The 13,256-nt window shown below is 39.5% G+C and overlaps 1 protein-coding gene across 1 annotated transcript in view; it reads right to left on the bottom strand.

The window, feature by feature from the left end:
• EPB41L4A (erythrocyte membrane protein band 4.1 like 4A) overlaps positions 1 to 13,256 on the bottom strand; it is a 91,508-nt gene that overhangs the window by 70,567 nt on the left and 7,685 nt on the right. Inside the window, exons 5-6 of the mRNA XM_009284203.1 lie at positions 4,393 to 4,444; positions 3,187 to 3,265 (exon numbers count right to left, since the gene is read on the bottom strand). Coding sequence (XP_009282478.1) covers positions 3,187 to 3,265; positions 4,393 to 4,444 — 131 coding nt within the window. The remainder of the gene's footprint in view (positions 1 to 3,186; positions 3,266 to 4,392; positions 4,445 to 13,256) is intronic.

The following is a 13,256-nucleotide window of genomic DNA, read 5'->3' as shown; positions in this document are numbered from 1 at the left end:
GGAGTCCATACTCCCATGAAAAAAATGGATGGGCATACCATCAGCAGCTAACTGTATCTGTCATAGCATAGGGTACTCTCCTTCTTGGAATAGAGACAGCAGGGGTAAAAATGTAATTTTCAAAGTCATAACCTGCTGCTACACTTGATGAAGCATGTACTGAGACCATTTACAGTGAAACAGTATGCACAAAACAGATGGAAAAGTAAAGACAAGAAAACAAACCATCGTACAAAGGATCTGCTTGGTTTTGCAACTGTCCATACGCATTTAGAGGAAATCTTTTAAACATTGTTTGGGTTTTGTCTGATTTTATTGCAACAGATTTACGCAGTGTTTCACATCATCCTAAGCTAATTTCTTTACACCAAGTTCATACAAAAGGTAACAATACTGAGAAGGTAACTTTTAAAGAAAAAATAATGGTCATCCATACAAGCATATAGCTTTTTCATTATTCACTAATTCAACTTTATCTACATAGAGCCATTCAGCTATACTGCAAATAATTCATTCTGCATTAGTACAAGTTACTTCTGAAAGCACCTTGGAATAATCTGTAAGTTCAAAGTGCATCATGCTGATTTCAGGGAAGTTAGCGAACTGCTGGTTACATGATAGCTGATGCACAAATCATTTAAGATCCAATCAAATTTACTAGACTTTATCAGCCCAGATTAGCCTCTGAATAAGGATACCAGTGTCTTTCTGGTTAATGATCCCCAGAATTTGTTCTGTGACAGATATTCTAGTAGGAATGTCCATCCTTAAAAAAATGGCTAATATTCTCCACCTTAAAGGACCAGGGCACTGCATGAGAACTTTCTGGGAATGTCATAGGCAACGCAAAGCACATACACTCAGTGTTTCTTCACTCTAAGCAATACCTCAGTACTGCTTCTAGCTTCTAGCTTATGCTTGCCAGTCCTACCTAGACAAATCTTCTCAGTATGAATGATGATAATGACAAAGATGATTTTACATCTACTATGGAGTACACAGCACCTTCTTTTAAACATGAAATGCATTTCTGACATGCACCCGTCTTTCTGTCAGCACTTCTGCATCTCTACAGTGCAGAGCTTCATACCAGCTGATGCTACAAATGTCTTTTCCATGTAGCAGGTATCTATATTTCTGCATTCTCATAGTGTAGCCTCAAAATAAAGCAGGATAGGAAACTGCAAAAAACACCACCTCCCTGCAAAAAACAGAGCCAACTGTTAAGTGCTTAAGTGACTCCTATAATTTAGTGAATGATCTCAATTCCCACTGAAGCCGCTAAGCTCCTCACAAAACCAGGCCTTTTGTCCAAACTTGTAGCTAAAGCACTCTCATCTTGCGTGCTGTCAAGTTTGTCATGCATATATAATAGCACCTAAGCGCTAGTTTGCTCTAGCAAACACAACCAGCAAATGTTGATATGAATCACTGCGGTGTTAGCTTTTGCCTACAAGCCAGATAGATTTTTGCTGTGAAGCAATTACAAATTTGACAGGTTTTCATTATTTGCAAATAGTAATCATGTAACACCACAGATCACCAACATCTAATAACAACAGACTCCACTCTAATATCCATTAAAATAACAAACACGTGCTCCAAAGAAACACATCAGTTAGCACAAAATGGATAACACATCACTGGAATTACACACCTGGGCAGAAAATTATTACTATAAAGAAAAATAGGGCCTTTAATTGCTCCTAAGCAGAAGGAGGGGGTTTTTTGGGGTTTTTTTTGTTTTGTTTTTTTTTGAAAGGTATACCTTTCTTCCAAGGTTTAAGAGCCTATAGGAATAAATGCTCAGAAATGTTGAGGACATTTAACTATACAATGTGTTTTGTTGAAGAGTGTCAATACAAGCATATAGCTTTCTTATGCCTTCCCTCTGTACCTTCTACGGTGCAAATTCTGCATGACCAAACACTGTGCAGACATGAACAGAGGCTTATTAATTGTACTGAAATGCTTCTCGACTAGATCTGCACACCTAATCACTGACTGACCTTATCACAAGGCAAAGAGAAACAGTTTTTGAAAATTTAGCCCCTGTCATTTCCCAGACAGAAATCCACCCTGCCTCCCAGATAGCAATCACAACAGGTTCGGTGGCTGAAGCGCTCTTCCCAGGGCCATCTGTCTTCCCCTGTGAACAGGGTTGAAAGTGCTTCTGGAAAAGTACAGGAAAATTGCATCAAACTTTCACGATACGGGGGCATCACATTGCAGCCAGCTTACGCTCTTTTACCTGCAAAGTCACAGTGTTTATTATCTTTACCAGGCCAGCCTCAATCTTCTTATATTGGAGACTTCCGTTCCTGCTGTGCCAGTATGGAAACAAAAGAATTTTCTCACTCTGGTACAAGAAAAATATTCTGCCTGTGCTGCAACAACTGCTACCTTTGATTAAGGAAAATTAAAAACCCTGCATGCATTCTAATGAATTCTCGTGTGTCATATTCCTAGGACATCAAAAGAAATATTTTGGCATTTATTAATGCAAGCCAGCACAATAATTTTGTCCGCCTACCTATCCAAATTCTCAAATTTCCTTTTGAACCTAAAACTATTTGTCACAGACCTTTCATAAATAAAGCAAACAGAAAACCCTGTGTGTGACAGTTCAGGCAAGCATGTGTGTGTATATGTCTGTGTGCATGCGTGTGCATGTGTTAGTGTGTGCATCCTCATATTTTGTAGAGGCCAAGCTTAGTTAAAAGAATCAAAAGCATGCAACTCTTCAATTTCCTTTGCATATTTTTAGAAAGACCAAAAGAAATCCTCTTGAAAAACAGTTCTGGAATTTAAGCTATGTCCAATAAAGAAGAAAATTCCCTGTATTTATATTTGATATCCAAGTAAACTCTAAACTTGATTACAGCACAATATAAATACAGAAATGACAACGCATTCCTTAAAAAAACCCCACAAATGCACATCAAGTCCCTTTGATTTTTGATGCACTAGAGAGCACCTTTTCATCTTGGGCTTCCAAATAGCTGTCCATACCAACCACTGTGAAGCTAGTCGCAATTCTCTTCCTACACATACGTGTTCAAGCAAAAACGTTCAGGTGTTCAAGGAAAAAAAATAAAAAAACCCAGCCACACCACAACAATATGCATGTGGCTGGAACAGATTACTACCCTGAAATCAACAAACTACACTTATTAAATACTATACCTTGTTATTTCTTCTTTAAGTTTACACGGATCCTCTGCATAGAATTTAATGCCAAAATACAAAGTGTATGGTGGTCCAGCTGAGGGAAAAAAATATTCAGTGCAAAAGTTAGTTGTTATGAACTGTTAATTTTTATGAATTGTTACTAGTTGACTATAACACAGTTACTAAGAAGCCTATCTTAGTATTTTATGAAACTTGAAAATTTCAGAAAAAAATCTTACATCCACAGACCAAATCTGTACATCTATACTCATTACACATGAGAAAAAAAAAGTAAGAAAAAGATTTTTATTATTATTTTTCTAGTCTTGTGTTTGTTTATTCACAGCTTGTCTGTCTTCTTGGAGTTTTTGCTTATTTTGAAGACCTGACTTTAGATTTCATTGCTAACCCACTATTTCGCAAAGATTTTTTTTTTACTGTTTGATTTTGACTTTTAGATACTATTTCCACTGAAGCTTTTTGAAAAATCTAATTGTGCATGAAATGTGATTCCCTGTCGTAACTAATAATACTGAATACTAATCCCTTCCACACTTTCAAATATCTTATGGAGCAACCTTAAATATGTGCCACTTTAATTAAGACATATTTGGAAAAGCTTTTCTAATTCACCTTCTAAAAATGTTATTCTCCCAAAAGATTCAGTTAACTCAGTACCAAAATTGTTACAGCTGCATTTATCCCATGCATGCTCCACTTCTACATCTTTTTACAGAAGGTCTCCAAATTCTTAAGTAAAATAATCTTATGTTCTTTAATTATAATAAAAAGAACAAATCTTGCATCTGTGATATCTGAAGAGTGACAGTAACAGCAGACACTATTATCAGTAAGAAGCACTACTTTACTTTCAGCAGAGAAAAGGAATCTAAGCTGGTTATGGTATGGTACAGTATGGTAGAGGTATCACAGCTACTACAAAATTAATTATACAAGTTAAGAATAGCACCATTTATTATTCTAAAGTAAAATTTAAGCACAGAGAAATCTTTGGACAATAATCACACAAATTATTGGAAAATGATGGTATGTTCAATCTATGTGTGAAATTTTGATACAGCTATGAACTGCAGTAATAAACTTGTTCAAGAACTATCAATCTGTTGCGACTAGTATATAAATGATGTACAGGCTGTATATATGGAATATTGCCTCTGTTACTTCATCTTCAGCTACGTTAAGTTCAAATTAAATACATACTGTTTATCAATTCTTTATGTTCAGCAAGGGTCTTTGCAGGATCCAGCCAGTACTGTGAGACAGATAATTATGGACATTAGTCACTTAACATGGAAAATTAATACAGAACAATTGCAATTCTATATTTATTCACATATTGATACTTATTAGCAGACAGACACACTTCAGTCTGCTAATGACAAACCTGCGCCAGCTTCTGATCAGAGAAACACTGTCTGTACAAGTCTAACGTTGCGTATCTTCTCTGGGGGTCGGGGTCTCCCTAAAAGGAAATCTGTTTGGTAAGAGCCACCACACCTCAGGCTCGTGACAAGCTGGCTCTACAGAAGTATCACATTAAGTACCCGCTGGTGCCTACCTGATCTGCTATAGCTATAGTATATGGACGTGCAACCTTGCTATTTTCTTCCTGGGAGATTAACCTAAGCAGGATAACTCTAAATTTAAACAGCAACAACAAAGCATGTAAGACAGGATCTACAAGGAAAGAATGAAGGGGCTTCACTTGTTTTCTGAAAAACAAAAGACTGTAGGGGGGAATAGGCATAACAGCACTCTTCCAACACCTGAGAAATTGCTGTAACAACATAGCGATCAATTTTTCTTCATGTCCACTAAGTATGAAGAAATTGGCTTAACTAGAAGCAAAGAAAAATTAGTTTCGATTTTCAGAAACTGTTTCTAGTAGCAGGAAGAGTGGATGACTGGAAATTGGCACCAAGGTAGGAGGGCACAGACTCTTCCACCGGATGGTTTACAGGACTGGTTGGACAAATGTGTCAGAGATGATCGAGGTACACTTAGTACACCACAGAGGGATGAAGTGTTACAAGGGGTTTCATACCATTTGTTCAACAGACAATCTGCAGTATAATTTCTCACTAATTGCTCTGCCCTGCCTTTATCAAACTTCTAATAGAAGTTATTCTGATATTACTGCTGACCACAGACCAGCTGTGTACTTCTCATTATAGCTACACAGGTCACCAGCATCCTGCTCTTGTAATCCCTCGAGCAACTTATTTCTTCCTTAGCTTGACATTTCTATGATTCAGTTTTGGAAGAAAGTGCAGAGGCAGCTGCCAAGATCATTCTTGTCTTCCTTTTCTCCAGTCCCTTTCCCTCATACACAAACTTTTTGGACCAGCTGAGACTGGCACCCCTTCTTAAAACACTGGAAACAAAAGGCTGCAGAACACAGCTGCTGTAAAGAGCAAATTGAGGAGGCTTGAGGAGGACTGAATCTACTCCTAATACCCACACCTTTTTTAACTAAGGAACTCCATAGACCAGTGAATGAATAAACTCCTTACCTGCATGCCTGAACTAACCCCATAGAGAATAAGAATAAAATGATTAAACAAAATATCTCCCCCCTCTATCCAGAAAACTCCTCTGAACTAGAGAATTTCACTATTAGAAGGAGTAGCATAAAGAAGGGAGGGAAAAACACTACAAAGCATTTGAGTGGAAAATTTCAAGCAACTAATTTCATAAGTGGCTGTAAACAACTATCATTATTTTGACAAAACATGAAAAGAAACCGCTTCCATTAGCTGCTGATCCACCTGCAATAGAAACAGCTGTATGCCCTGTTCTTGGCCATTGCTATTTCAAATCCAGGAATGTTTGTTAAGAAAATTTCCTAAATTTTTAAGGAAAAAAATATTCAGTACATGCTTGTATTGAATACATCCAATAACTACTCGAATATAAACCCTCTTAACCTCAACAGAAGGTGGGAAGGAAAGAAAAACTCATCACGCTTGTTCAAATATCCTACTAGAACTCCCTATCAGCAATAACCTGAGCTAGCACAATAGGCTGATAAAGAGATTTTACAGTCAACAGGCAGAAAAAAGGCAAAATGACTCTGCAGTGCACATTCTGGCTGCGCAATGCGGTCAGAATGTGGTCTGACCTCTTCCCAAAAGTGGCATCACAGTTATGAACAACACATTGTCAATCTAGCCTGCTTATCATTGACAGCTTTGTTACACTGCAAGAGTTTCAAAATCAGATCAAAATCTATCACAGAATAACTCCTTCATTAAGTTCTCCTGAAGTGTATTTAAATCGGCTTCAAGATATATTGTCTTACAGTCCTCTTTGCAGTTTAGCTTTACATGCACAGGTAGATTGATTATTTAAAAAAAATATATATATATATATAGATGGACCATCATTCAGGTTTGCAAGTCAAGCACAGAACAGTTACAGATTTCTGGTTGTCTCTGCAACCTGAATTACACTGCCTCTTGTATCCATGTGATTCACTGGCTCCCATGAGACAAACCAGAATTGGGCCAGGTCATTAAAGACTGTACGGGCACTTGTAGACAATACAATCAAAACAGAGTTGCATTAGAAGACTTAATTCTCACTGTGCTGTACTCGACTTGCAAGTCAAATTATATTCTTTGTATGGTCTTCTGAAGACAATTTCCAAGCTTGGGCGAAGGGGGCAAAATTCAGAGGGAAAATTGCAAGTTGAGATTCAGAGGGAATCTGAAGAGAGGAAAGGGAAAAAATCTGGTTATTTCTATCGCTAAACATTTCCTTTCCTTCCCCCAAACTGAGCCAGCAGGAGGAACTGCGCTCTCAGCCCTCATCCCTGTAAGACAGATTGCTGTTACTCATGCTAGTGAGAATCGGCATCAGCTGGCACGAGGCAATACGCTCTTCTGAGTGTACCACGGGCCTTGAGATCCACGTGCTGCATAGGTGAAGTTAAACACTTCAGCTCAGACCGGTTTACCACTGGGACAGAGAGTGGTGGGGAAGAGGCAAGAATCTAGTCTGCCTTCTCATTTCTCCAGTAAGTATTTAGTAATGCCACAAACCCACACTTAAAATCACTGTGTAGCTATTTATTATTTCAAAGGCTGCCAAAATTTTCCTGAAGAATGCAAGGGGTGGGGGGAGGAGAGAGAGATTTCTAACATTTTATTTGTAAGCCAAAGATGAATGGAATTTCATGGATAATGAAAAGGCATTTTTCAAGCCAATGTTAGACAATAAAGATGAGAACATTTACAAAACCAAGAACCCCAACAGACCCCTCTAAGCATACATACTCACACATACATAATAATGTGTATTAGATACCAGTTAAATGTTTGCATATACGTATAAATAATGTTGGGTATAGTTACAGTTTTGAGCTCACATGTTAAAGTGTCAAGAGAAATGGAACAAAAAAGCAGAGTGTCTTATTAATCCAATACACTTGCACAGCAGGTGCCGACAACAAACCCTGCATTCGTGAATGCCAAAGTACCTCCAACACACAGCTTCACTCTTTTTATCTGTTTGGCAGCCAGCATGCCACTTCTCGGTGATTGCCCACCTGTATCTCTCCTGCACAAATAGCAAAGGTTATCTGACTTATAAACAGCTCACTACTACTGCGAAGAGGTGGAGGACCCAGCATATACCCATCCGACTGCAGGGGCTAAACTTTGTGAATCTGAAAGAGGAATTTAACACTTACAGAAGAAATGGGAAAAAAGTGATGATTTCTAAATAGTCCGAATCAATGCAACTATCCAATTACTAAAGTGATGGCTACTAGTTTACTAATTGTTATTTATGAAGACCATATAGTATTAGTTTAATTTAATAATTATTTATTTACTAAGACTGATTATAAATGTACAATGTTATTAAAGAAAATAATTCCCTTTTAGTTTTTAGGTAGAAATTATAGAAAAAGATGTTTTAAAGTACAGCATATCTAAGAATAGACGGGCTCTATTGTCCTTTGTACTTTCACAAATCTGGCTCCCATACGAGCCAGATGTGTAAGCAGTATGCATCCAAGCACCATGCAGTATTTCATATTTAGTCCTTTTAAATGACTGCAAACATTTTTCCACAAATCTGGAATCTTCATTCCTGGTATCTGCATAGGGTTAAACCTGGGTCAAATTCCATGAACCTGTTTGAAACAAAATATTAACTAGGTTGAAATGTTTGCTGTGGTATCAATCAATGAAGTGCCTGGTGGAGAAAAATCTATCAACTTCAAACTAAATCCTGGGCTGTCTTAATTAGATTCTTACGAAGCTGTACCCATCATGCCACACATGCCAATTTTTGTTCACATTTACAACAGGCAAAAACACAACTTTCAAGAGAAAACCCATTATTTTTCAATTATAATCTGAAATTATCAAGATTTTTCCACAATCTAAGACAACACTAACAGAATTATTTTGTCAGTTTTTTCTGCAAATGTTCAGTGCCAAGAATCTAAATCTAAGCTCAAGACATCCTTATTTTATAAGAAATGTATAAATCATCAGGCAATTCCTACATACAAATATGTATTTAATACTTCTGCCTTTTCTTTATTAGAAGCTGAAGTTATATTGATTATATTTAGTATTAGATCACCAGTGTGAGTATCCTGTTGATCCTGCTACACTCTAAAAGCTTACTCTTACCGCCTTTAATTCACCTGACCATCAGATTTGCCTAGGTTGTTTTAATCCTTTAACAATCTTCTAAAATGTCTAGCTTCTAATCAACGTTATCAGTCTCCATCTTCTTTCCATTGGCTATGCCATCTATTTTAACAAGCACAACAAGTCTTTTTCTTTCTAGATGATTTAGTATACCATACTTGTGGGCAAATGTCAAATCCATACAACACCAAAATACAAGCTAAGTACAATTCATCTGTTTTTCTAAGATCTTGAGATCAAAATATACGCTATATTATATGACAGTAATTCCCTAGAGAACAGACATTTTTGACTGTAAACAAACCTTTTGTTAAAATCATGCCCTTCTTTCTATAGTGAAGTTACATACAGCCTGTTCAATCTGTTACCCTATCCAATTTGGTATAGTAACCTGGCAATCTGAGCACGCTGCAGTTACTTTATTAATCACACTGGATGGATACATCTTTCCGATGTATGAGCTTGCACAGCAAGGATATGCAATTCATGGCACAGGCTTCTGTGCTCAGCTTTGCCACAGCTGACCTGATCTATCACTGCAGCACAGCAACTCACAGTAGAAAGTTCAGCTTCACAAGAAACTGAGACCTGCATCTCCCCTCTGCCTCTGCACACCCTCTGGGCTACGCAGCTGTGAAATATATTGCCACAGGCTATCTCCTACCTGCTGTGCTCTCAGGTCTGTACGTTCAAAACAGAGCTTCGTCATAGCAGGGGACAAAAGCCACATCTACGCTACAGAGTGGATGCACGGTACAGAGACAGAGCGCTGCCCATCTCATGTTAGCTCCAGACCTTGGAGCAGTACACATGTGTTAGCACAGCACTACACTTGAACTAACGGGCTGGGGAAATGAGCTTGGCTACGATAGTGAATTAACATGGTGATACAGCTCTCTGTATTTTGTATTTCTCCCCTTAGAGCCCTAAGAGAGTATCAGTGTGCTGTACATTGTGAATATAATAGCTCAGATTAGCATTTTGTCGGGTAAGAAAAGAAGGATATTTGCATCACAGCCTGCTGTACAATGCAGACATGCCTCCTGCAGCTTTAGATTAAGCAGGTTTAGCGCAAGAGTTCGGTTAGGGACGGTGAGGGGGCAACCTGACCAATGTGAAATTGTAAAGTGCAGCCAGGTTTCTGGAAGTAAAAAAAAAAAGTTTTTATTATCAACAGACCTTTAAAATGCTTTTGGTTGTCTCGTTTTCTGCAATAAGGGAGTTTCAAAGTCTTTTTTGTAAGAGAAGCTCTAATAGCATGACTCTTTTCAGCACGCTTTTGTGATTTGACAAGTGAATGCCTTTGGGCTTCAAAAGTACCCTTTCCCTCATCAAATTCTGCTCAGCTTTTCCTGAGATATTATGCGTTAAAATTGCCATTTCCATTCTCCCTTTTGTGTGCCACAAGAAAATACTGGCCTCCTGCCAGAACAGTAATTAGCACGACTACCCTAAGGCACACTGGAGATGCCACAAAAGCAGTAGCAAAGGGACTATGTGGGGAGCACCTGGGAGCTGCAGCACGGTGGGAACCAGAAGTGAGAGGGGCAGGGGACCTGCACGGCCCTCCCAACACCGGCTTACCACCGGCTTACCCAGCATTTGGCCCCCTCTCCGCTAAAGGAAAGGTACATCACTGGGCCGCTGTACTCCCCAAATACTAAAGCGCTGAGAGACTAAAAGGCAGGACAGAGTTTCCTAAACCACCTTCAGCTTCTGCAACACAGATTCTGGTGATCGTGTCTTGCCTGAAAATACCAGATGGCGCACAATGTCCTGCATTTCTGGCAGATGAGGCAGAAGACAAAAATGCCTTGTCAATCAGGACCCAGCTGACCACCCACATTAAGAAGCATAAAGACTGTATTTGGTCTCAGCTTAGCCTAGCTTGAGTGTCAGCAGTCTCTGCAGCAATGTAAAAGGCTCAGGTGAAGGGCTGATGATGAAGCACACTGAGAGATTCGGTGGCACTCAAAGAAAACTGGTCTTCCTTTTAAAGTATTTGCACCAAAAAAGGTACTCATGTACTACATTAAAAAGCACCATGTAGCTTGTCAACCAAATTACTCAGAGGTTAGGAGACACTACTGACAACCTACAGCATTAATTCAACCCATCTGTTCATTCGGGTGTAGTTTTATATTACAAGATTTTTAATTAATTATTAAATGTTATATTTTAATTAATTATTACAAGATACTTTTTGTTTTTTCCTTAGAGGTCCTGTCTTGTTCAGAGCACAAGATAGATATAGCTTACGCTGTTCTGGCAACTCATAATCTTCCAGAGCTTGATTTTGCAAATTAAATACTGACCTTTCACCACTGAGAGTTTGGGGGAACCTGGAACGTCAATAAAGCAAAATTTGTCTAATATGACCAAATTACTACCCCGGAGACAGTGTCATCCAATTTATGCTTTATGCTACTGTTCATGGTCTTCCCAGTGCCATCGAGTTCTGTAACTCTGTTTGCTGCATCCAGCTATTCTCTCTCACGTGATAATTAGTTTGTTAGCTGTTAAGGAATAGATCATTTTAATGTTATGCATTCATATACTACATAGCACAGTAAAACCTCGTTCACTGATTAGACCCCTACTGGTACTACTAAAATAATTATGACACCACCCACGTAAGAGGTAGCACACCAACACAGCACTTAAAAGACCACCTGGAAGTGCTGAGGCATGCAAAAGTAATGGGGAAAATAACAAAACAAGTTCTTTCAAACCCTTAATAAAAAAATGTTTCTTTTGTGACTGGGTGGCGTTCTTTAAAATACATAGTTTTGTCCACCCTGCTTTATTCATCATTCAGTTAAATATGTAGTGTGACAAAAAAACTGACAGAGCAAATACTAAAATATTCCCCACCACGAGCAATGTATTAATAGGTAGCCAATCACGTTTCTCTGTCTGAGACTAACTCAGGAGCATGGTTTTAAAACTAATTAGCAAGGTAACCTTTTTCCCCCTTCCCTTAGGAAATCTACTGTGGCCGATCCAAAACATATCCAATCCAAAATTCAAATCTAGGCTTCTTGCCAGCCATTACAGGACTAGTTCCCACAACAGCCTAGAGAGTTTTAGCCATATTCAGTGCACAACTGAATATATGTTTACAGCTAAAGCACAAGGTGTTTGTTGCATAGAAGCTTTGCCTTTGTACTGGCCATTCTTAAGAGCTTACAAGATTTCACTAAAAATAGCAAGTTAGCAACAATTGTCATAAAACATGTAAAACTAAACACAGTACCACAGGTTTACTCATTTATGAACATTCCAGATAAACAGCATCAACTTTTAATTACCCATACACAGACAAACAACAGGAACAGGCATTTTCATAGTATTTTGCTACAACACAGCCCAGGTGCAAAGCCTGCAGCACAAACTCAGGTCACTGTGGCAGCATCTACATGGCACGGCAAGTGTCCTCTGTAATGTGGCCCACCATTGTGGTCTCTGGTTGTGTCTCCTGGCTGCTTCCCAGCTGTGTGTCAGGACAGAGCTGATGTGTGCACCATTTTCCCACACACCTGGGATTTCCCTGCAAAGAAAACCTGCAGGCAGAGGAAGACACACAATGCTCCCGTCAGGGAACTGGGACACAACCAGGCGGCAGAGATGCCTGCCCACCAGTGCAGAAGCCAGGCAAAACACGGGCCAGCAGACCTCCACGCAGAGAGAGGCTGGAGGTCCATGTCTGTGCTAGTGCAAACTGTATCCCCATGACATGACTGGTGTCAGCGCATGAGCAGGCAAACGAGGGAAGTGGGATGAATGCCTTCCTAATCCATGGGAAAATCAAGAAGCACGGTGGCTTCCTGACCTTGGGCTGGCCAGATTGTGGCCCAAGGATAAGTCCACGCTGGAGAAGGTACACCTTGAAGCATCTGTGGCTGTGCATGAGGTCATGCTGGAGCACCTCAAACCATGTGGCCATGGATAAGCCCACGACAGAGCAGGTACACCCCTAGAGGGACTGCAGCCATGGGTAAGGCCATGTTGGAGCAGGTTTACTTCTGAAGGGACTGTGGTTGTGGGTAAGGCCATGCCGGAGCAGGTATATCTCTGAAGGCATTGTGGCCCATGGAGAAGGCCACACTGGAACAGGTGTCCCTCAAAGTGACTGTGGCTGTGGATAACTATGCTGCAGCAGGTATACCCCCTGGAGAGACTGTGGCACATAGGTAAGGCTCCATCTTGAGCAGGTACAGGCCTAAGTGGATAAGTCCAAGCCAGAGCAGGGGCAAGGGGAGGAGTTCATTGCAATGTTAAACCCTATGGTCTGGTCCAAAGGAACCAGGGGTGGAGACTGTAATGGAAATACCTTTAAAAGGTTGTAAGCTGGGATTTGAGTTGCATGTTATAGGAATTACTATAGCAGGAACC

Source organism: Aptenodytes forsteri, unplaced genomic scaffold, assembly GCF_000699145.1.
Source record: "Aptenodytes forsteri isolate BGI_AS27 unplaced genomic scaffold, ASM69914v1 Scaffold69, whole genome shotgun sequence".
Taxonomy (NCBI): domain Eukaryota; kingdom Metazoa; phylum Chordata; class Aves; order Sphenisciformes; family Spheniscidae; genus Aptenodytes; species Aptenodytes forsteri.
Note: the sequence above shows the minus strand (reverse complement) of the source record. Positions and strands in the feature narration are given on the sequence as shown.